General features: G+C 47.4%; 1 protein-coding gene across 5 annotated transcripts in view; it reads left to right on the top strand.

The window, feature by feature from the left end:
* Epb41l4b (erythrocyte membrane protein band 4.1 like 4B) overlaps positions 1-25,362 on the top strand; it is a 150,253-nt gene that overhangs the window by 77,668 nt on the left and 47,223 nt on the right. For 4 of the 5 annotated variants that reach the window (XM_036177298.1, XM_036177296.1, XM_036177297.1 and 1 more), the window contains exon 15: positions 2,681-2,745. In XM_036177298.1, coding sequence (XP_036033191.1) covers positions 2,681-2,745 — 65 coding nt within the window. Of the gene's footprint in view, positions 1-2,680; positions 2,746-4,256; positions 5,093-25,362 lie in introns of those variants that run through there. The other variant, XM_036177299.1, reaches the window with a different exon arrangement.

Here is a 25,362-nt window from a genome sequence, read left to right as displayed (position 1 = left end):
ACAGACACATGGGGACTCTGGGAGGATGGTATGGGCCTTGCTTCCCAGGTGGTCCTTTGTTTCTGCTTAAAGGCTGAGAGACCCGTGTCTGATGACTTCTAACTTGGAGCCCTCTATTGGTCTTTTTTTTTTTCCTGTTGCTATGACAAAATACCCAGCACTGTGTACTTTATAAAGTAAAATAAGTTCATTTAATTCATGGCTTTGAAAGTTCGAAAGTACAGTACTGGCTTCCGCTCAGCTCTGGGGAGGGATTTGTGGCCTAAGAGCAGGAGAATGTCCATGGAGGGAGAGGTTGCGTGGTGAGATGGGGCCGGGCAAGGGGGCGGGGCTGTACTGCTCTTCTCAGGAGAACTAGCCAGGGTCCCTCTCTGAAGACCCCCAAAGACCTCCTCACCTCCCACAGCATCATATTGTTGACCAACCTTGTCCTGGGCAAGTGCCTGAAGCATGCGGTCCTCCCAGTGTTCCATGTGTGGCTGTGAATGTCACCAGTGACATTGCTGCTCCATGAACAATTTCAATGTGAACCTTGTCCTCTTCCCTGGTCTTTCACTGTTACGGATACCATTTCTGCAGGTGACCAAGATGCCCATGTTTGTCATCCTTAGGAGGTTCCCAGATGGTTTCTGAAGAACTTCTGTGCAGGAAGTCACACGTCTAGCGGGTGCAATGAGGAACCGGGGCTTTTGGGTAGAAGGGACTCTGAACCCGGTAGAAGGAAAATCATTTCCCATGTCATCTTCCTTAGGGTCCGGGGCTTCTTATTCACACACCGCTTTTTGTTTAGGGATGTCAGGTATTGATGAAATTATTAAGGCCACTCCACGTAGTTAAAAGGGAGGTTTATTTTGTGGGGTAACTTACAAATGAAGGGATAGGTAGGTTGTAGGGTCTGGCAAAGGTACCACGCAGTCCGGCGGTGTTCTCTGGAGAACTCTGCTTGGTCTACCTCCAGCGTCCAGGGTCCAGGCACCAAGAGCTCCCTCTCCTTTGGATCATGGGTCTTCAGAGTCCTGTCTCAGCCCTGCCTTGTAGGCATGACCATTACCGAAGCCTCAATGGGGGTTGGAACTTCCAGGCCAAGGCTGGAATGGCTACCCACTACAGTCAGGTGCAACTGGAGTGTTGTAGGGAAGGAAAAGAGCTGGTGCTGGGCAACCAGTGCTTGGAGGATGTAAGTGGACTGGAAGAGGGTGGCCTGATCACATCATGATGCCCTGAAGGATTGTCGGGAAGGTGACATGCAGCATTAGCTCATTCTGCAGCGTCAGCCAGCTGCAGAGGATAGATGGCCGTGTTCTCCATGAGGACACTTGTCATTTGAGGTGGGACAGTTCTTCATTGTCCCTGGAATTCCAGTAAATCTGGCTCCCCTTGTCCCTGTTACTGTGATAAGCAAAGAGATCCGTATATACTCTTCATTGTTGAGAGAGCACCTGAGTTCACGTTAAAGTACCTGAGAGTGTAGAATATGAATGAATTACCACAGAAGATATACCAAGGAAGGAAGGTTCTGGAATTTCCCTTTTTTTTGAGCATGTGGAGGAGGTTTCTACCCCTGTGGTGAATCTGGGTGTGTTTAAAAAACAAGGCTAGAGGGCCCAGTTGTAGGGCAGTTCTCTCTTGTGGAGCCTGCACCACGTCAGCGAGCGTACCCTCCTGCATACCGACCCCTGCAGGTTCTGCCCCCCACACTGTGTCCCCCGGGGGTGCAGCCCCGGCTTGCTGACAGGCACTTTGAAGGAGAAAAGAAAGGCTACTGGAATACAGAATAGGCTGCGTGAGGGCATCTCGGGGCCATGAAAATTGGATGAAGAGAATCGCTGAGAGTTTCTGTAACAGAAAGCAGGCCACTGCTTAGTAACCACAGCAGCGGGGGTCAGGAGGAGGAAGGGAAGAAATAATTAGAAGATTAATAGTGGTGTGATTGCAGTGACTTTCCGGGGCGGGGTGCACATTTACCCTGTGGCTAGCTTAGCCTTGAGAAGCCCCGTGGCTTCTGGCAGCGTCCAGGGCTGCTGCCCTCTGCAGGTGAGAAGTGGAATGGCAGCTGGCTACCCTGCCAGGCCCATCCGGGCTTCACACTTCTTAGGAACAGCTTCCCACCTTCCTTCCTTCAGTCTGTCTGTGCGTCTCTCCAGTCTCTCCATAACAATAGGTCTTCCTGATGCTATTACCGCTTAGACACCCACAACACCGTTGCTTTCATTTACCCTGTAATCCAGTCCTTGTCTGCATGCCAGTGTAACTCAGCTGTTACGCACGCCTGTCGTCATTTCAGAACCAACAAAAGTGGCTTCTGAAGAGAGAAGCCACTCACCCCATCTTCCTGGCACTTGCCTCCTTGAGAGAGAGGTGTTGTCTGACCAGGCCATGTTGGGTAGCCTCCTTTGAGTCAGATGTGGCACCTTGCCTCCCAGCTCCTGCTCTGGAGATGGTATTTGGTGAGCCAGACACTGGGTTCCAGCCCCTCAACCCCCAAGCCTTTGTTAGTGGGAGAAACAAGATCATCTGGGAAAGGTCCAGCCTCCCCTACCCCCAGGGCTTGGTTACAGCTTTCCCATTCACGGCCCCCTGGACTCCCGAGGTGGGTGCCATCACAAGAGAAAGCAAATGACGTGGCAGCCATTGAAATCCAAAGGTCACTGAGTAATCCAGTTTGATGTTTCCTTTCCAGCCTCAGTACCATCCTAACATCCACCCCAGCCAGCCCCGGTGGCGTCCTCACTCTCCAAATGTCAGGTGAGTTGGTGAGCGTCTGCAGCCCTGCTTTGGGGAGTTGTCCTGCCCTCTCAAACCCCCACTCTTGGCTGCAGGAACAACTGTGCAGCGGGGCATGACCAGGACAGAAACCTCCAAAGCAAAGGAAGCGAGTGACCAATCTTTGTGAAATAACAGATTTAAAAAAAAAAATATTCTAACCGCAAATATTTTGGTTTGGTTTTTAATATCAGAGGTGTTGCTTAAGGTTTCCAAGTTAATATTTTCTTATTCTGAGAATTTATTTTTATTTTCTTGGAATGTAATTAAAGCTTGGAGATTAGAATCCCCCCCCCCCCCTTTTTAAGGGCTTTTACCCCTTAGGAATGAGGGCACTGTTTGCTTTGGTGGCTGGGGGCCTTTTTTTCTCCTACTTGGGGGTTATTAGACTTTTTCAGCAAAGGAGAGTCTCTGTTTTCAGCTTTGTGGTCATTATCTGAAGACAACAAGCAATGAGGACTTGCATAAGAATGCATTTACAAAATAAGTGGGGTTTGTCCCCCGATGGCTATCAGTATCTCCTGCCACTGCCCTTGAGTGACCTGGCACCTGCTATTTGGAGTCAGGGCGACCCCTGGGAAGCAGCCATGTTCCTAAGATTTGCATTTTTGGCCAGTCTTAATTGGCATTTTTATGTCCAGCTATTTCAGAAACAGTTGGAATTCAGATTGACCATGGTGGAGCTGTGGGCCTTGCTCCTTGAGGGAGCATGGAAAATCGGGTGGTAGAAAGAAATTTGCCTTGAGCAAGCTAGGTAAACGTTTATGGGGCCCTTGTAACACAGCAGTGCCGTCTGACATTATTAACACTTTGATACTCACATGGCATTTTAGGGCAAGTCAGGTCAGTGTGGTGATAATTCTAAAGCTTTGCAACATCCAGATGTAGTTTATTTTTCAGACATGACAAGTAGGTAAGGCTTAGATGGGCTATCGTCCTGTTAACAGTGCTTTAAGCAGATGTTGCATCTAGCATTGCCTGTTTCATCAGAGTGTTTTCCCTCTGTAGCATGCCCTAGCCTCCTCTTCACCCAGAGGTAACACTTTCCCTCAGAGGTGGCCCTGCTGATGCTTCAGTGTCTCCTGAGAACCATCACCCAGCCCCAGCCCAGAGCTGTAGCTGAACGCAGGTGGCACCCAGCACTCTGTGTGTTCTAGAGCTCCCTAGAGGTGCATCTTGAGGAGAATTGATTGCTCCACTCTTGTGGCAGATGCTATCCAAAACCATCACCATGCACATCTGGTTTATGGAAGCTGTCCCCTAAGCTAGCTTTCCTTAGCCTGCCCTGACCACCTTGTAAAACCCCGACTTGTCCAGAAACAGAGCTTTTATCTGCTTTGAAGTTGGGCGATGATCACATGGGAGTTTTGAAAATCCTGAAGTCACCAGGCCACTCAGGTGCCAGGCACCCCACTCGCTCTCCCTCCCCCTCCATTTCCTTTGCTGTGTGTGGTTGGCCTCACTCCATTCTGAATTGTCTTCCATTCTCCCAGTAACCATCCCATCTGCAAACAAAACAGGCCATCTTATCTGGATGACAGGCCGCACTGGAAAGCCTCAGCCAGTGGAGATGACGGCCACTTTGACTATGTCCACGACCAGAACCAGAGGAACTTAGGAGGGACCTACAGTGTCACGTACCGGGACAAACTCATGACTGCCCTTTGAGAAACTGAAGCGCCTTACTTCCTGTCACCACCATGGTGTCTTTGCATTCCATGAGAAGCATCCTGGCGTCCCACGGGCGTCCTTGCACGAGTGTCGTTAAGTAGTGCGTTTAGTGTCCGAGTGAACATTGGAAGAGAACTACCCTAGGTAGCCGTGATTTGCTGTGGACTGCATTCTCAATCAAATGAAGGTAGCTAAAGGCTCAGGAATCATTTTGATATTCTGATTTTAAAACTGAAGAGAAAGTTCCTATCATCATGCTATGTAACTGATAATCTTGGGATTTAACCAGGGGGACCACATACAGCAAACCAACAAACCAAAAGCTTGGGGGAATAGCTGGGCCCAGGTTCTGTTGTAGGTTTGGAGATTGCCAGGCCCAGCCTCCGTTGCTGTGTGACCTTGGCTAGGTCATTCCTTTTCATTGGTTTCATTGCCTCCCTGAAAATAATGGGCTGGACTCAGTGATCTCCAGGGTCCTTTCTGTTCTGTGATTTCTTAAGATTTCATTTCTCATCTGGGCTGAAAACATGCATTCAGACCAACTCCCCATACAGACAACTGTAATACCCCTCTGTAAACAGAAGCTCAATGAAGATTATAAAACTCATTAGAGGACAGGAGAGATGGCTCAGAGGTTAAGAGCATCGACTGCTCTTCCAAAGGTCTTGAGTTCAATTCCCAGCATCCACATGGTGGTTCACAACCATCTATAATGAGATCTGGCACTCCCTTCTGTATACATAATAAATAAATCTTAAAAAAAAAAAACGCATTAGATATGACATCAGTACAGGGAGACTTGGAATTCTGCATCTTTAAGTGGGTTAGCAAGTATGGATTTAGGCCTCAGTGCTAATCACCAGCTGCATAGCATGTTTTACTAGAATTTACTTCTCAAATATAAGAAGGATTTGCAATTTGCCTTGATGATTGGTGCTGCTAACCCGTGTGATTTCAGAAGACATCATTGTGACTGCTGTCAGAGTTGAGGCTGGATTTCACTTGCGATTTAACGTCTTTGAAAAGCAGCATGCAGTTGAGAGGAAGTGAGAGAGTGTACAGGAGAGCCTGCCAGGTTTCTGGAGGTTGTGCCAAAGCAGTCTGTCACACAGAGGGATGCATGTGGCCCCTTCTTTCTGTGGACCCCCAGAGCACCGTGATGTCCTTTAGGGTGAAGCTTGTACCAAAATATTTATTGCCCCCATTTCAAGTGGTGCACCAAACTTCTTTTTCTCTGACTAGGCAGTCCCAGGATGTGCTTTCATCTGTGTTTTTGTGCAATCAGTTAATTTCATGTCACTTTGATATATGTGATTATAATTTGGTCCCTTTTAAACCCTTGGACATGTGTTAACATCCTTCCTTGCTAAAATCTGGCCTTTTTGGTTCTACAAAAGTCTCTTGAGGAGGGAATCCTCTGCACACTTGCACAGGGGAGTAGACGGCCTACTTATCAACTCCCCCCAAGATGCTTGTTTACGGGTGTGTTCTGATCCCCAGTGTATGTACTGCATCTGAATAAACGTGTTCTGATCTCTTCATCTTAACTGCTCACATTTTGACAATGTGTCTCCACGTAAAGAATAAAGATTATTCTTACTTTTTCCTTTTTTGGACTCCATCTTCATTTCATTGATTCTTCTGCACAGAAGCCTCCCTTGGTACCTCACTCATGGTACAGTTGACCCCCGGTGTCCAAAGGTGAACCTTCAGTTCAGTGGGATGGGACATGACCATCCCACACTGAGGCTCTTCTTGGCACAGTGGCTGAGGTGTTTCTTCATCTGGGGCGACTCTGGCAGAGGTTGTAACACCTGGCCCTAGGTGGAAGCAGGATGTTCCCAGATAACAGTCGCATGGTGAAGGGCACACGCCCTTATGGTCACTTACCTCTTCCTGGCTGTGTCTATGGCCTCTTAAAGATGTTTCAGTACCCCCAGGAAAAGCCTTTCTGCTTAAACTAATGGGTAGATGAAGTTAACTGCTTCCATAAGACAGTCTGCCTATGAAGTGAAGTGGACCTTTACCCCGGGTGGTGACTCCATTCTTGCAACCTCATCTTCCTCTTCCCATTGGGCATTGGGGTCTCTCAGGCGTCTCTTCTCTGCTCGCTCCTTTTCTCACATAGCCAGTCTGGAATTGCTGCCTCTTGCTGTCCCGTTTTATAATGCTGTTGACTCTGAAAGCCATTATCTTCAACTCAGACTCTGTATGAGTTTCTGTATTTTCACTTCAGCGTGGATGTCCCATGTGGAGTCCAAACTCCATGTGACAAAAATCAAATTTATCGTTGACCGGCTCTCCCGGAATGCACGACTGTCTTTTCCCCTCAAGTTCTCTTGGGCTGAGAGAGAATGCCACAGCCTTCCTCTCTCTTGCCGCCCGTTTCCAGGCAGTCCGCAGTTGTCCTGAATTCTGCCTCCCTCACAGTTCTTCCCAGCACTGTCTTACGGGAATGTCTTCCCCCTTGTCGGGGTGTCCTCGGCTGGCCGCTCTGCCTGTCTCTCTGCTCTAGCATATAACACCCGGACCCCTCACCTTTCTGAGCAAACAGTAACACCAACCTGCACGCGCCATGCCTCATGACTGTGCCTTCGCAAATGCTGTTCCTTCCGCCTAGATTTCCGTCACTCCCAACTCCCGCTTAGCCTCTAAGCCTCCGCTCAGACGTCATCTTCTCCAGGGACTCTCTTGACAGCCGCCACCTCTGCAAATTGGGTTAATTTCTGTGTTCTGTGTTCTACTACGGCCTCCCCCCTTCCACCCCCAGATACGGGAACATTGTACTCACAACTTTCTATTAACACAGCTTCTTTTGTTCATCTCCTCTCGGAGCCTTCGACTCCTCAATCTGAGCTGTGCCTTTGTTCCCTGGTGCCTGACAGATAGCGAATGCTCACTGGATGTCTGCTCAGAGAATGGATTCATTCCAAAGGGAATTTCTAACCAGGTAACAGGCAATGATACGTCATCCCTGTTCTGGCCTGAAGGGTTCTGATGTACAACATCCAGTCTGGAGCATCCCATTTTGAGGAGGACGTGGACCAGCGTATTGTTTGTAGACTCAGCTACATCATGTGCACACTGTTCAGTGTGTCTCATTTGAAGCATTGGTATGATGTTGACCAGGGCAGAGGACCCACTGGACATCTGACATTGAAAACCCCATTAGGTGGGGAGTGATCTACAGTCATATGGAGAGGTTAATGACCAATTTCATGCTCTGCATGTGTCACATCATTTTATCATCCCAGTCACTCTGCAAGGTGGTAATATCGTACTAATAGGGAAGCTCAGGACTGAGGTTCTGTCAAGCAGTGCCTACATGCCATACAACAGGTAAGTGGCAGCCTCTGGGCTCTCATGACTCATTCCCCTGTCATCACCCTGTTGATCCACATCCCAGTGAGACTATTAGACCATCGGGCAGTTCAATATGTTGAATTAACTGCTGACTAGAGAGCTGCCCTCTGCCAGCAACCTAGTAACACTACCTTCTCCACCATCCCACCATCAGTGGGCTAGTAACTGCCCGCACCCACCAGAGACTAGGCGCCCCATTCATAACCAAGACCATCGTAACAGCATGCACCCCTACTTGTCCAGGAACCCTCGCCACGCCTCATCCCACTGGGGTCCAGCAGCCCACCCTTCTACTTCACTCAGCTCATCCGTTCTCCATTCTCAAAGGAGCAGAGATGCAGTGTTATTTCTAATGAGGCATCGACGTGTGAGATGTTCCACACGTTTCTTCCCAATAATTCGTGATTTTTTTTTTTTTTTTGGACCATCAGGTGCCAGCAATATCAAGCCCACTTTTCCACACAAATTAATGTTTTCTGGTTTGGGAATTCACAAACATAACCTTACACCTCTGTCGTCCTTTCGGGTGGTGTGAGTGTTTTGGTGTGGCTCATGGTAGTTACCCATCTTGAAAGTCGTCTGGGGGTTACGTACTGCATTCAGACCATCTTGCTTCATTGCTTGCTCAGCCATTCCCACAGAATTGGGCACTCTTTAGCAGCAAAGACGGAATCAGGACAGTGTGGGGTCCCTTCTGACTCTCATCATGCCTGTTAAAACCGTTCACCATCCTTCCAGGTCGGTGACTCAGCCTCTTGGGTCCAGCTTGGGACACAACAAATAACAGCCTTTTTTGGTGCACTTGACTTTGCAGCTTTTACCGAGTCCTTTAAAATCCGAGTTCATCAAAGAACTCTCTGGACAGCCATATTGATCTTTTCTAGATCAATATTTCTCAAACCAGGCTCTAAGTCAATTCTCTGACTGGCCAACTTTCTCAAGTGCTCCAGGTAAATACCACAAATTGGCCCAGGGTGACTGGTTTCTGCATCTCCCACCAGGAGGCCGTGGGCAAACAGGAGCCAGGCCTGGGGGTTGCGGGTTGGAGAAGAGCCAATTGCTGTAAAGGAAAACTGGTACCTTTTAAGAAGCCCCTGGGATACCTAAAAGGCAAACAAAGTCGAAACTGGTGCTCAGCTGAGCCTAGGCAAAAGAAATCAATAATTCTGGAAATAGGTCCACTTCTCTCCAAATTAGAAACCAAATGATAGCTCAGACAATTTATTTAAAAACGTTGAGCTTTGGGCCTGGAGAGATGGCTCAGCAGTTCAGAGTTCTTGCTGCTTTTTCAGAGGACCCAGATTTGGTTCCTAGCACCCACACTGAGCAGCTCACAACCGCCTCTAACACCAGCTGCAAAGGGTCCAGCACCCCTCTTCTGTTTTTCATGGCATCTGTATAACATGGCACACAATAAACTGAAACAAGCCCACTTCTTTTAAACGATGGTTGCTGGTGAGACTGTAGGACTTTTTAAAATTTAGGCCAGTCCTTCTACATAGCCTGGCTGTCCAGGAACTCTCCGTAGACCAGGCTGGCCTCAAACTTAGATCTTCCTGCCTCTGCCTCCTGTGTGCTGGCATTAAAGTCACATGCCACCACACCAGGCTTAGGACTTACATTTTAACCAGGGGTGAGAGCTTCTCGGTTAACGACATTTCTTGGTTTAATGATTTGATTTTGACTTTCACAGGTGGCAGTGGAAGTATGTATAACTTAAGTAGACAGGAGGCTGAATGTCAACGGGTGGACCCCCGAGATGTGTGTCAGCAGTGGAGTACTTGTCTAGTCTGGACAAGGCTCTGGGTTGATTCCTTAGCACTTCACAAAGTAGCTCGGTCGGCCCAGTTAATGCTCATTTCCGCTTCTGAACACATGCGGAGGCGAGAAGAATTTGGATTCTCATTGCTTCTTGAGTGGCTCTAATCTCACCGTCCCCTCCCTTGGTCTATCAGGCCATTTGCTGACCATTGTTCTGCACTCCTCCAGAGACAGTGCTAGTGAAGTCCAACCACGAGACAAGGTGAGCCACGGGACTACACCTGTCTAAGGACCTGCCTCAGAGTGAGAGCCCCTTCATGGGAACGGGTGCAAGGTTGCAGAAGCTTGATGACAGACATTTCAAGCCAGATGAGACAGACTAGAGGCCCACAACATGGCCTTCTGGCGGTTCTAGGGGAATAGGCTCACAGGTCTCCGGTGAGGTTAAATGTGGGCACTTTGAGGCTCACATACTTTGAACCACTCAGCTTCATCACCAGCCATGTGACCCAGTTTCCCCAACTTGTTTCCTTGTCTTCATTCCAAAAAGAAACTAAACAATGTCTTGCTATTAAGGAGCTCAGGGCTGGGGAGACGGCTCAGTTAGGTGCTTGGTGCATGAACAAGAAGACCTGAGTTGGGATCCCTGGCACCCCCACAGGTTCATGGTCTAGAGAATGATCTATGATAGGTAGGTATACTTTTGGTTTCCCACGAGTGAGTTTATTAAGCATGTAGCAAGCAAAAAGTAAAAGAATAAATAACAAGTGACAGATAGGTAGGAACATCAGATAGAGGGCAAGACAGGAACTCTGATGCTAAAAACACCCAGCAGAAACTGACAAGAGAAGCCTCGTTGAGACAGCCAGCTGTAGTTCCCAATGGAGAGTCTCCTCCAGTGAGGCTTCCAGGGAGGAGAACAAATAACAGCAGAAAAATAACACCATCGCATCAAGGGTTTGCAAACATCCAGTACACACCAGCTGGGGAAGCCCCCTGAGGCAGCCAGCTGGAGGTCCCAGTCGAGACCGACCCTGGCAAGTGTCACCTCCAGATTGGGGTAACCTCAAATAGATGCTTGGGGAAGTTGGAGTGACTGCTGGAGCTTTCCCTGGGTGAGCTTGCTGCTGCAGGACTCCTGGCTTTTCTTGCCACTGCAGGCGTCTTGTAGATCGTGGGACCAGGAATAGTAACATCTTTTGGAAGTGATTTGCCTTCTAGCATTTCTCAAGGACACCGTGGTGTTACTCTTGGGATGTTTTACGGTTCTCTTTCTTCCCTGTTACAGAGTCAGGAGAGGTACAGCCCATTCCCGGACAAGGTGCCTGTAAAGAGCTGATGTGGGGGCACACGTCTGTAACTCTAGTGCTGGGGTTGGGGGCAGAGACAGACGTATCTCTGGGACTCATTGGCCAGTCAGCCAGCTACACTGGCGAGCTCAAGTTCGGAGAGAGACCCTGTCTTCAAAAGTAAGATTAAAAAAAGAATGATGGAGGACTTCAGTCCTTGACCTCTGGCCTCAACACACATGTACAACACCTATGATATCTATGCCCTCACACAAAGGACCAGGTAACATTATGTTGTTAAGGTGTTGTATACAGTGGTTACGGCTACCTGGTAGCTATTTTTAGTGGGTTTTTGAACAGTAACATGCTGGCAGTCCATATAGACAGAAAAAGAACAAAGATAGTGTCTAGCTCAAGAAATGGTGTGTCTCCTGGGCCAATGGGAGAGCTGTATATTCTAAGTTTAGCAACAGAGAGGGATGCCTGCTTCCAGGGGAAAGATAAAATGGAAGAGGGTTCACAGTGAAGAAAGACACCGCTCTTTGAAACAGCCTCAGAGCAGAAATGCCATAGGGATCTTTTGAGAAGGGATAAAAGGAGAAGTAGAGATGGTATTTCTGTCTGAGACTCCTAGGAGCTAACTGCCCAGGCGCGGCATATGACAACAGTACTGTCCTCTTGTAAATGGCAAAGCTGATCTAGGATGAAGGGTAGGTGAGAGCTGAGAATGCATTCTGCTGGTCCTACAGTAGGTCTTGAAAGTTTGGAGAGCTGAAAACGTCTGCCTGCTTCCCAAGCTATCTAATTGGAGGTTTCATCTCTGACAAAGCCGAGAAAGTGTCACAGGGGAGCTGAGGAGATGGCTCCATTGGTAAAGTGCCTGCCATGCAAACGTGACAAGCTGTGTTAGGACCCCAAGTGCCCAGGTAAACAGGACTCAGTGAGGCCTGTCTGTAACCCCAGTGCTGGGTGGCAGGGTCAGGAGAATCTCTGGAGCAGCGTCACTGTCCAGCCAGCCTAGCTGTTTCAGTGAGCTCCAGGTTTAGTGAAAGACTGTCTCAAAAAGAAGGTGGAGAGCAGCTGAGGCAGACACCCAACATTGACATGCAGGCACACCCACATATGTGCATACATCAATTTAGTAATAAAGGGAACCATTGTGCTATTTTTTAAACAGGCGGTGCACACAGTGGTAAAAACTCAAACGGTGGCTGGGGAGATGTTTCCGTGGGTAAAGTGCTTGCCTGTAAGCCATAAGGACTTCGGTTTTGGTCCCCAGAAACAAGGAAAGTCAGATACCATAGCACACAGATATAATCCCTGTGCTCCTACGACAGGATAGGAGGCAGCTAGGAGAATCCCCAGCTCACAGGCTAACCTGCCATATGCCAGAAGCAAATGAGACCCTGTCACAAAGTGGAAGGTGTAGCCTGACACCTGAGGTTGTCCCCTAACCTCTGCACACGTGACATGCTGCATTCATGCTTGCACTCAGACACACACAAAGAAAGCCTCAAAAATACCCGTTACTGCTTTGTATTCCCCAATTCCAAACTGCAATACCGTTACCATTTCTTGTCCATCTCAAGCCAGTCTACCTATAGAGGCACGTGTGTTTACTTAACCAGTCAATACTGACACACACACGCTTCATCCGTGAGGACTGTCTGCCGTCCTTGGCATTCTGTTTGTGCACTTGAACAAATGAACTATAGGGTAAGTCCCCAGGGAGTACACTTGCTGAGCCAAAATGCCAGTGCATTGTAAGTCGAGCATTTTTATGTTGCTCAAATGCTCAGCATTTTGTATTCCCCCTCAGGAGAGGTCATATGTTTGTTCCCTCTGCACATAGGTGTGAGGATGGACAGAAGCAAGCTCACAGCCTTTGCTAACTTTTAGCCATTTTTGTTAGTCCCGTGGGTAAAAGCCAGGATTTCTGTCTTTATTGTATTTCTCAGTGGGCAAGTTGTGCCCCTTTATTTATTTTAGTAAGGTTTAGTCTTGCTACACAGCCCATGATAACCTCAGATTCACTATGTAGCTTAGGCTGGCATTGAACTTGTGAAGTTGATTTTCTATGATCCTCTGGATCTTCTGTTGCTCATTCACGCTCTTTAATCAAAATCAGTTGGTGAAGTGATTGCTAGGCAAGCATCAGGACCTGAGTTTGGCTTCCCAGAATTCGTAAAGAAGAGCCAAGCATGGTGGCACACGCTTGTAATCCCAGTAATGGGGAGGTGAAAAAAAGCAGATCCCCGAGGCTTGCCGGCCAGCTAGCAATGCACACACATGCATCTGCAGGCTTGCACATACTGCACAAAAGTATGCATGCACGCACAAGTTCAGACTGCAGAAGCAACATGAAGTGTGCCTGCTTAGCATTTATGATAATGAGAAAGCTGGGCATTGTTGATCATCACTAGACCTTTCTTGAAATTGATTTCCAGACATTCAGATGACCATCAGCATGCTGCCACCCTGGAGAACTGAATGGGGAACATAGACAACATAAAAGTAGCTGAGATGAGGGAATTGATCTCAAGTATCCGTGTTTTCTTTCCTGAGGGGAGGGGGGGCGGTTCTGTTGAGAGGTTTCCCACAGACTACTCACTCACATGTGGTGACCTAACTGTGCATTTGACCAAGGAAGGACCTGCTTGTAGTTATGATTACATTTCTGATAAATGCAATTCAAAATTGCAGGTGCATCCCAGGGCTGTGAGTGGTTTTAATGGAAGGGAGACTGCAGCTCTTAAAAAATACCACAATTGTTGTCTAGGCAACCCACTAAAAGGGGTTAGAATAATTAGAAGGACACCCCCACACAGAAACCCACCTAATCACTCCCTGCCTAAAGGGATGGCTCAAACATCCTTTGTGGTGGCTAAGACCTCATCAACAAGAGTTGCTGTGCTAATGACCCAGCCAGCCTTCCCTGGCTGCGGGATGAACATGGTGCCTGTAATACAGGCAATTAAGCCCAAAGCTCTGAAACCCAGCCAGTGTCTGGTCACAGAGGCTAAGGATGCTGAAGATAGACACTTCTAAAGGGACTATGAGAACTGGGGAAGTGATAGAGACTCATTTGAGATTTGTGTGCACTAATGAATACCCAAACAGGCTCGGCCTCCTTCCTGTCAGCACAAACACATACCCCCAGGTTTCAGCTCCAGTTCCAGCTCACACTGCTGCATCCAGTAATTACACTGTCTAAACCCTGCCCTCCACCCATTATATATTTTATTCATCTAACCGGAACTTTAATTCAGAATGAATCATGTTTTAATTTCATTCATTTGGTGAACTGGATGGTGTCCAAAGATTGGAAAAACATCACTCCCAGCTCATGGCCCAGTCTCCTATGGCTCAGGTAGCCAGGATGGTGAGAAATGGGCTGTTTAGAGGATTTTTTTTACACTCTAGTGACCCAGACAATGATTAGTTGTATTAGGGCCCCTCGAGAGTTGCTGTGTAATGGGGGCTTTTAAAGCAGCCACTGGGGACAAGTGTATTCATGCTGCTGCCCCCCCACCCCCGCAAAAGGATTTCACTTCAAGCAAAGAGCAGAGGCAGTGGGATTTAGAATGGAAAAGAGGTGGAAAGATGAGAGAAGCCAGGAAGGGAAAACACAGTTAAGTGCATTAGAAGTTATGCTGTAGGCAGAGCAACCCCACGGTAGTCTTTGTTCAGGACAAAAAAGACTGAATCAACTCTGAGTCATGGGCCCCTGAGTGAAAGTGAACTCATGAAATGGCCGTTCTCTGGATCAGACCCTGGAGTGCATCTGGAGTTGCTAATCCTTGAGGTGTCCCCACAAAGTCATATGCAGCCCTTCCTGGAAGCCTTGTGCCACCTTAGCGGCTTGTGGTGTACTTGCACAGCTGCACACCCACATGCAAACACACGCACACACATACATGTACCCATGAAGACACACAGACAATAAAAAAGACATGAGGAAGGATAATGCCAGGGCCAAATGTGTTTTCTGAGAGAAAAAAATGTCAAGGACACAGTGTTTACACTCTTCATTGAAATCAGTTGAAATAATTGATTTCATCCATTGAAAGATGAATGTGCCTATCCTATGCCACCTCATATAGGACCATGGAATCTTCTAGGCTGTCCCTAAGATGAGCATTATTTTACTCTACAATTTGCAGATGTAAATTAATGGTGTTACAAGCAACTAGGGAAATCGTAAGCAAAGCGAGACCTTTACGAATAGACACTTGAAAATTACTTAAAGAAAATTAAAATCTGATGCCTTGGAACAAGTTCATTGAGCAAGCATTTACTAGACATCTACACTCTCCCACTACCACTGTGTGAATAAGACACTATCTTTAACTCCAGATTGCTAAGATACTGATTGAATTAAGAGTCCCCACCTGCCACCTAATTTGGAGCCACACATCACCCATGCTAGCAGAATTAATTTGGAAAGTTGATTATTTGGAAGTTTTCTTGAAAGAATCACAATTTGGGAAAATTCCCCTCTACCAGTATAAAGGAATGAAGGCACATTTTAAAATGTAATGGGGAACCGGACGTGGTGGCTCACCCCTTTAATCCCAGAAGTTTGGAAGGCAGAGGCAAGCAGATCTCTGTGAGGCCAACCTGATCTATGCAGCAAGTTCCAGGCAGCCTGGTCTACATAAGGAGACTCCTCTTGTCAAACACACACACACACACACACACACACACACACACACACACACACACACACACAATGATGAGAGTGGAGAGGGCTCAGTTGTCAGGAGCAATGGCCGCTCTTGCAGACGTCCTGAGTTCAGTCCCCAACACCCACATCATGGCTCACTGTAACTCCAGTTCCAAATGAGACACACTCCAAACCCATTATGCAAAGAGTAAAATGTTGCAAATATGCATTCTGCCACAGCCAAAATACACTTATTCTGACTTCAGTGAGAACTTTGTAAACCTGTGTTGCTCAGCTTAGTCTCTGCTCAGTTAAAACTGAAATGAGTGACAGGTGTCTTGGAACCAAGGTGATCACGTGCCCCTTCGGCTGTCTCCAGTGGGCGTAGCAGTGAGCACACAAGTTCAGTATTTCCTGATGTAGTTGGTGGTGTGGAAATGCTTAATAAATGCCCAGGAGAGGAAGTGTCTGAGCCCCCTTGAGTGACATGAGTTTCATGAACTCATAGAACGCAGCAAGTCCCACAGTGAGGTGCCAGGCTACTTTCCTTTGTCCCCCTTAGGCCTCCTGTAATCCACAGGGCCAGGCAGCGACACTTAGCCCTAAAGAGAGGACAGCATTCAAGAGTCAAGTTTTCTTTGTTCAAATCCCAGCTCCAATATTATGTAGCTGTGTTATCATGGCAAAGTTACATAGTCTTTCTGTTCCCGCTTCCATATTTAGAAAATAAGGGTTAATGGTCTTTTTTAAAAAAAGATTTATGTATTTATTATATATACAGTGTTGTTCTGCCTGCATGTATGCTTGCATGCCAGAAGAGGGCACCAGATCTCATTACAGATGGTTGTGAGCCACCATGTGGTTGCTGGCAATTGCACTCAGGACCTCTGGAAGAGCAGCCAGTGCTCTTAACCTCTGAGCCATCTCTCCAGCCCAGATTAATAGTCTTAAATGATTGTTGGAGATTAAATAAACTGACAAATGGTAGTGTTGGGAATTCAAAAAGTGTTAATTTGGAGGGATCCCTTTATATTTAAAGAGCATGATCAATGTCCTAGTTTTCTTGAGATGTACTTCTGGCTGACATCTGACCCTAAACTACACCATGCTTGAGTGAGACGCAGTTCTGGGTAAGGACATTGAACATGGGGTAGGGATGGTCTTCCCCAGCGTCTGTTCCACGGCACATGTAGAAAATGACACAGTACACACGGAACATGGTAGATGAGGCTGCTGGAGGCCTGAGACCCTGGGGACCTATCCACTTAGCCCAGGGATTAGGAGGATAAATGGTTCTGCTCACTTGCAGCCCTCCTGAGACCCATCCATTGACAGCTCTCCTGAGATTTCCATCAGCAGCCTCCCCACCACGGTGGTGTTAGTTCCGATGTGGCCACATAGCTCAGAACTGAAACAGGAACCAGTTTGGCCCAGCCAGGCTTCTCCAGAAAGGGTGCAGAGAATTTGTTGCTGCATGGGCGCTGCCGTGAGAACCGTGTAGACACTGGCTCTGCCTGCAGCACCATGGCCGATGGAGGCAGAGCTGGGAACGGGTGGCTTCTGCTCCAGGAGCAGAGCAGTGTGACCCAGATCGGATGCACTGTGGGGAAGGGGCATGAATGGAGCGTGCTCTTTGTGTTTGTCTGAGAGAGATGTCAGGCTGGCACAGCACTTGTGTGGGGAGACTTCTTAGCCACACAGGCATTGGCCTCTGCTAAAAGACAAGCATCTGTTGATTCCCCAGCCTGCCTGCTTGACGGGAGGGTGTTTGGAAGGTGGAAATGCCACAGGGGTTGCTGTTAATTCTGTCAGCAGGGCAGACAGGTTTAGAATGTGGGACAAGGTCCTTGGAAGAAGACAATCCTGAAGTCTTGGAATGATTTACATAAGAGAATAGGATGGGGGGGTGCATGTGATCCTCTGTGTATTCTATGCTTTCCCAAAGAAATGTCAGGGAATAGTCTAAGAAGGAGTACTGGTCACACCGGCTGTGAATGTAGCACAGAGAACCTGACGGGAGGGTGCCCGTGGCCTCTCAGGGAAACTCACAATTAAGACAGGATTTGGAAGAGGAAGAAAGTGGGGCATGGCTTCAAACAAAAGAGCACAGATTTGTTTGTTTTGTTTTAAAACTGGATCTCTGACCAGCCTGGAGCTTGCCACGTAGACCAGGCTAGCCTTAGACTCACGATGGTCCTCCTGCCTCAGTCTCGCTGGAGCATGCCCCACCATCAGACTGTTAAGGATCTTCATGATTTCATAGATAATTACTTTGGAGCAAAGAGATGAAGGTTTTCACAGCTGCTCTTGAGGGGGGCCTGCAGGATGAAAGGGGCAGAGCTGCCTGATGTCTATTACCCCTCCCCCCTTTTTTTCAGTCAGAATATACTGACTGCAGAAGGTAAGGAGAACAAAGAGAAGGAAATGGAAATACAAGCTAAAGAAAGAGAATGGTCAGGAAATAGTTGGCTGCTTCGTGATTAGTTTGAATCTTCAAGCTAAAAATATAAAACACTCCCCCCCAGAACACTGGGGAAATCTCCTTTGCCACTGCTGAGTCAGCGTCCAGCACCCTCTTAGAAGCCACGGAGCTGTGGAGAGACGCCAGAAGAAGAAAAGGGCACTGTAGTGTGGCTCCTCGGAAAATCAATTCCCGAATGATAAGCTGGCTGGTGACGCAGTGGGGAGTTTGAATACCACTTTTTTAAAGCACCTAACTGAGGGAACAGTGCTGATCTCTTCCGGGCAGGCAGCAGGCACTGCTCAAGGGTTTTAGCAACCTTGAAGTGGGAGGGCTGGGTCTAACCTGGTCAGTGAGGTTTGCAGGAGCTGCACTTTATGTTGAAACATTGGCCTGTGAACTCCAGAACAGAGCCGAGAGTGACAGATGGCCTGCAGCGTCGTTCTCCCCGCCCCCATACATACTATTGACCAGTGCAATAAGCTAAGAAAACAAAATATGGAATACTAGAAAGGATGACCACAATTCCCCTGACTATCTTAAACTCCAAGTGAATTTCAGCTAATAAGAAAGACAGGCAAAGAGGCCAGAAGCAGAACTATTCTGAACTCAGTAGCGTCCTCTCTCTCTCTCTCTCTCTCTCTCTCTCTCTCTCTCTCTCTCTCTCTCTGTGTGTGTGTGTGTGTGTGTGTGTGTGTGTGTGTGTGTACATATGGAGAGAGATGGGGAGATGATTCAGTGGGTAAGGGAACTCACTCTGCAAGCGTGAGGACTTGAATTCAGATTCCCCAGAACCAATGTAAAAAGCATGGCTGCGTGTGCCTGTAACCCCAACATTTGAAATGGCCGAGACTGGAGGATCCTAGACCTTGCTGGCCGGCCAGCCTAGCTGAAACAGCACGTAGAATTCCAGGTCGGTGAGAGACCCTGCCTCCAGGGAGTATGGAAGACCATGGAGGAGGACACTCGGTGTCCAGGCCTGAGCCCCACAAGTGGATTATGGGTGCATGCACCTGCACACTCATGTGCAAGCGAAACACATACGGCACACATGCACACACAAAGCAGTAGGAGGAATGGGAGGGAAGGGGGGGACAGATATTAGGAGCTATAAAGACTAATGTTACTATAAATTGGGATGAAACTGAAAAATTCCTGGGATCATGATCATAGTGTTTGTTCTATACCATAATGAAAAGAAAAGAAACAAAACTCTGACCTAAGACCATTTTAAACCATTTTAATAAGTGGAGAGAAGTATGTGCTGTATCTATATGCTCCAAATTGGGGGGCCAATGGGACTATTGGGCAGCCACCTCGAACTCTGAAGCAATACACGGATGCAAAGCACAGAGGGTTCCCGACTTCTGGTTGGTTTGTTTGTTTTTTGTTTTGTTTTGTTTTCTTTCCTTTTCAACCAGAAGAGACTGACTGCAGCCGGTAAAGAGAACAAAGAGACAGACATGGACACCCAAGCTAAAGAAAAAGGGAGTGCGCAGGACATATTTGCCTGCTAAGAAAAAGAACGATGTGAGAAAGGAAATCAGATTTGGACTATGATGCGAAATAACGTTAAAATAAAAGTAACTGTCCAATTCACTGCTAGTTCAGAGGGAAAGCTTGAGAGATGCAGAGCAGGCAGGTTAACACTGTGTATCAGGCATGAGCATTCCGGGAAATGGAGACTAACCTCGGTATTTCCTACAGAGAGAACTTAGTACAGGGACTTGATTATACAGAGGATGGAGGAACGAAGGACCCAAATTGTCACTGAAGCAACCCCCAAATGAGAATGATTGGAAAGTGCTTACCACCCCAGGACAAAGGGATAAGGACAAAGGGAGGAGGCACCGTAGGCATCCAGCGTCAGTGGGGCACAGGAGGCAAGCCAGGATGGGGGGCCCTGAAGAGCACTGAACTTCTTGGAGTGTGTGAGGGCAAGTGGGCAGCGTGCCTGCAGTCACTCAGCACGGTGGGCAGCGGAGCAGAGAGGGCAGGCACCTCAAGGTCCCGAGCTGAGAATGGATTGTTCCTTTTGGGAGATGGAAGCAGTTCTTCATTTCAGGAAAGAATGTTGATTTCTCATTAATCACCACCATGAGTTTGTAACCCGAATGGTAGGCATGAAGAGAAACACCAGGGCACGCACTCTTAAGCACACATGGAAGCTAGGCAGGCCCCCAGCCCCAGCTAGTGTCAGCTCCAGGTCTTAGCCTTTGGAGAATCCTCCACCTGGGATGTCTAGTATCCCTGTCCCTCTGACTCACTCTTCCATAACTTTCAGAATTCTCTTGCTTCAATCATCTCTAACCCCAGGAAGTCTCCTCTAACAATGCCGAGGCTGAACTGAGGTCCCTTCCCTGCCCACCATCATGCCTAGCACACACAGGAGCTGGCCCTGGACTGCTGATGGAGCACACCGAGGCTTCTCTGGACTTGCGGGTACCAACAGCCCTTCTTCCTGCACAGTGGGGACACTATTACACATGGTGGTTTCTGTTCCTGCGGTTGAGAACGTGAGTGGGCTCAGCCAGTGGCTTCCGAGAGGACGTGGATTTTCCTGATAACAATGCTGCCTTAAGTAGAAGCTGAGCAGATGGCGAGGCACAGCAGATGGGCTGCCCTTTGGGCTCCAGGGCAAAAGGTGGGAGGCCTGGCTTGTGTCCCGGACTCAGCTGCTGGTCTCCGGCTGTGTGACCTGCTCACCCCTCTTCCCATGGTGAGCCCATATGCAAAATGAGCTACCTGCAGGTTGGAGAAAAGTGGTGGTTCCCGGGCCAGTTTCAGGGCCTAGAGATAGGGGACTGTGTCTAGGGAGGGCTGACATTGACATTTCTCAAGATCACTAGCTTTGCTGGCATCTGTCTCACGTAGTGTATGGTTCAGCAAAGTGCACAGTCAGCTACTTTCATAAAGTTGTACAGTTGTAACTCAGTAACGGTAGTCTTTGACTCCTGATTGTTCCCACCCCTCCCATTCCTAAATTACCTCCGCCCTCCTCCCTATTTGTTTGTTCTGAACATGGAATCACATATGTGACTTTTGGTATCTGCCCTCTTTCAGACAGCATGATGTTTCCAAGGTTCCTTTACATTGTAACATGGGTTTGTAATTCACTTCTTTTTCATGGCTTAGTAATTTTCCATTGTTTTGATATACCACATTTTGATGATTTGTTAATCAATGGACTTGGTTGTTTCTACCTTTGGGTGATTATGAATAAGGCTGTTCATGAGCATTGAGGTACAAGTTTTTCATGGATCTTCCCTTTCCTTGGATGCTAATCTTGGTGTGAATTTCTGGATCATACAGTAACCGTGTCTTTAACTCTCTTGAGGATCCACAAGGCTGTTTTTTCAAACTGAATGAACCATCATCTTACATTCCCTCCAGTAGAATGTAAGGGTTTTCCTAATGATCTTAACATCCAGCTAGAGTTTAAAACCATAGAACCAGAGGTTAGCTGAGGAGCTCCATTATAAAATCTGTACTTTCTTATTCCAGCTTAGGTCCCCAGGGCCCATATCACCCAGAGTTTGCCTATACTGCAAAGGTTATGAATGGCTTCTCAAGAGTACCCTAACTTGGCCTTGCTTTTAAGAGAAAGCCCTGAATTCCACTTCCCCCTTTCCTTGTTCTGCCCTGGTAGCCAGTCTGGTGGTGGATTCTAAAAGTACTTGTGACCCCCTTTCCAGAATCCTAAACACCCCATGAGCCTCAGCTTCTAATAGCAGTGAGCATGGAGTTGGCCTAGTATCCTGAGCCTTGGCCAGCTTCCCTAAGGCTGGTGTGTTGCTGCATGTTCTTGGGCCTTACACTGTGAGTCTGATTTATTGAGGTCATAAGGTAGATGTGCATCCTTGTGGATACCATTCACCTCAAAGTCTATATTAATGTTGCCTCCAGAAATCCTGCAAGGACAATTTGTGAGCACAGGGCCTTGAGAAATATCCTTAACAGATCTATAACCCAACAAAATGGGCCTTTAGGATGGTCCCTGTATGTGAGCAGAGAATGCTCCCAACTCGTTCCACTGTGACACTGTCCTGGAGAGATGTGAGCAAATGTCTCCTCACCCAGATAGAGACCTAACAGCAAACCAAAGTGACAATGCCACTGAACTCCAACTTGGTGAACCAATGAGTTCATTGGTGTTACTCACAGGAACATGATGACTCAAAGGCAGCCACATCACTGAAAGCTTACTCCAGCAAGGGTGACAACTCACAAAAGCTGGAACCCTGGGGCTCTCTGCATGACTTCCAGGAAGCTCAGCAGGTTGGAGTGTCTCTTCTCCTCAGCATCCTTACTGCTTATATAACCTTGGGGAGAGAGGAACTTGTGAACCAATTATGTTTCAGGAACTTCCTGAGACTTGGGAGTTGTTCTCTTCCTGAGTCTTAATATCAGAGGGAATGGTCCCATGATAAGAATAGTTGTTCTTCCTGCGATGCTCAGCAGCACCAGATTTCTTGCTCTAGCCCAGGCAGTTTCTCCCACTCTTGTCTAATCTCTTCCCATTTGTCTTCTTTTTACTCCAACCTAACCACTGAGGTAAGAGGGAAATCAAGAATGCATATTTAATTGACATGTTATTATGTGATTTTTCATTCCTGGCATATAGGTGGGTTTTTTTGTTTGTTTGTTTGTTTGTTTGTTTTTACTGTTTTGCTCTTCATTATGAGTTTCCTTGAAATTAAAAAAAAAAAAAAGTGCATCATTTCCACATGTAGAGACAAGTTCATGATAGCACCATGGCCTTTCAAGCCTGCGGCAGGCATCACTCACCAATCCCAGCTCTTTTTCCCTGAGTGGGGCCCAACCTCAGAACCCTTCTCACACTGGGCAGAGGTGAAGATGGATCTGGCATCTGAGGTGGTATCTATTTGCCATCTTTCAGGAACTCTTCCTCAAAGCTCTCCAATTCCTCCAGGCCTGATTGCATGCCAGCTCTCCACGCTTGGCCATGTTTCCCCGCGCGGGTGCTCATTCCCACACCCACTGTGAGCACTTGAAGCTCATCAGAGCCTCCCTCATTCCCCGCCTCCCTCTTGTACTGATAGTGTGCCATTTGCCTGCCATTTCCTCACCCCTCCCTGCCTCCATGATCTCTTCTTGCATCCAGCCAATGGCCCTTACTTGTCTCTCTGTCCTTCATGACTGGACAATCCTAATGCCACTCAGACTCTGAGCAGGCCAGAAATGGTGAGGATGAGGGAAGAGGATGGCCAGCCATATACTGGGAAGCCTCTCTAGCCTCACAAAGGACATCTGCTCTTCTGAAGGCCCCATTGCACCCTCTCTCGGGAGAGGGCTAATATCTTCCATATATTTGAAGGACGGGAAAATAATGTCAGTAGGCTTTGCAGTCCACAGTGTTGCTATCAAATCCTAGCTATACAGCTTCTCAGCTATGGAATTCCAATGATTGCTACCCTGTAGAACAGCAGTCAAGGGTTCCCTGCAGGGCCTCAGCAGGGCAGAGGAGAGAAGGACTTTCAGCTCTAACATGGTGTGCTTTTTTACTGCCCCCAATAGGAAGGTGGGTACCCAGAACTATTTCTAAGGGGAAGAGGTGAGGGTGGAGCCCTCCAGGGTCAAAACCATGCCACCTTCCACTTCCCCCAGGTACACACCCTGGAAGAATGCCGTTGAGCGGAGTCTCCACAAGGCAGCCAGGGTGGCTGAAGAATCCAGTAGTTTGTACCAGTGGTGACAAGCATACTTTTTCTTCTGGACTCTGCCCTGCCTCTGCTAATGAACCCACTCCCACCTCCTTCCTCAGTGTTCCCAAGCCCTGCTCACACTATCAGGAATATCCCAGAGGGCAGCTCATACCCTTCCCATGGTTCCTTGCTGCTCAGATGATAACTCCGTACACATCGCCCTTCACACTAATCCAGCTTGTCGTTTGAACTACACTTCCTTCTGGCTCCCTCCTCATGCCTCTCTCTCCATATACTCTGCCCTTCTGGCTCATAGGACCTTTGCCCATGGTGTTTCTTAGGCCTTCTTAAATTCCACAGCCATCTACCATCTCCTACAAAACCAATAAATGAGTCCTAGGTTAGATTATAGATGAGAGAAACCCAGCTACCTTAGTCAACCATTCAATGCATTTTGTGAACCTTATAGAAAGAGTTGGCGGTAGTACCAGCTTCAGGAATAGCTGGATCTAGGTGCTCAGATTCTACCATTAGAGTCTTTTCTCACTCCACCTACATTTAACTTCTGCTCATCTTCTCTCCCTTCATGCTTTAGCCTCTTTTTGGGGATATAACTACTCTATGTCTGGGCAAGATGGCCACAAGAAACTTCAATTTGCATCCTGATGGCCAGAACTGACTGACTTATTATACACTTTGAACATGGTACCCTGGCATGGCAGTACTTTGTAACCATAAAAATGCTTTAATTTCTTTTACAGCCAGGAAAAATATTTAATTGGAGAAAGTATGTTAAGGCGTTATATCAATATACTTACTTTAATATAAGCACTGCCAAGAAATATAATTTTTAAAAGGCTTTATTATTTTGGGCTTTTTTTTGTTTATTTGTTTGTTTTTGTTTTTTTTGAGACAGGGTTCCTCGGTGTACCTTTGGAGCCTGTCCTGGAACTCGCTCTGTAGACCAGGCTGGCCTCGAACTCACAGAGATCCGCCTGGCTCTGCCTCCCAAGTGCTGGGATTAAAGGCATGTGCCACCACTACCCGGCAAAAGGCTTTATTTTTTAATTATGTGGATATGTGTGTGGATTTGTACCCATGAGTGCAGTGCCAGAGGAGTTTGGAAGAAGGCAGTGGGTCCTCTGAGCCCAAGTTAGAGACAATTGTGAGCTACCCGGAAGAAAGATTCTGGCTTTTCACTTTCAGCTCTTAAAAGTTAGGAGCAAGTGAGTGCATCTGGATAAAATCCCTCTAAACAGAATTGTGGGAGGTTCTGGCTGGCCGTGCTTGAATTACAGGCCACCCCTGAGAAGAAATGTAAGGGCGGGAACATAAGAAGGACTTTCTGAATGTGGGGTGGATAGAGAAGAGACTCTGGCTTATTACATAGGATCGTTTAAACATTTATTTATTGTTTTTCTTTCTTTCATCTTGCATTTAGAAGATGCCTTTTTCAAAAGGAAAAATACGTTTATGTATAAGAGCCTCTTGCCTGTGTATGTCCAATGCATGCATGCAGTGCCTGTAGAGGCCAGAAGAGGGCATCAGATCCTGTAGAACTGGAGTTACAGATGCTTGTGAGCTGTCACATGGGTGCTAGGAACTGAATCCAGGTCCTCTGCAAGACTAGCCAGTGCTCTTAACCATTGTATCATCTCTCCAGCCCTGAGAATGGCTTTTTAAAATGCAAGCTATTTTATTCCATTTCAAAGTGAAGACATT

The sequence above is a fragment of the Onychomys torridus genome, chromosome 2, assembly GCF_903995425.1.
Source record: "Onychomys torridus chromosome 2, mOncTor1.1, whole genome shotgun sequence".
Taxonomy (NCBI): domain Eukaryota; kingdom Metazoa; phylum Chordata; class Mammalia; order Rodentia; family Cricetidae; genus Onychomys; species Onychomys torridus.
Note: the sequence above shows the minus strand (reverse complement) of the source record. Positions and strands in the feature narration are given on the sequence as shown.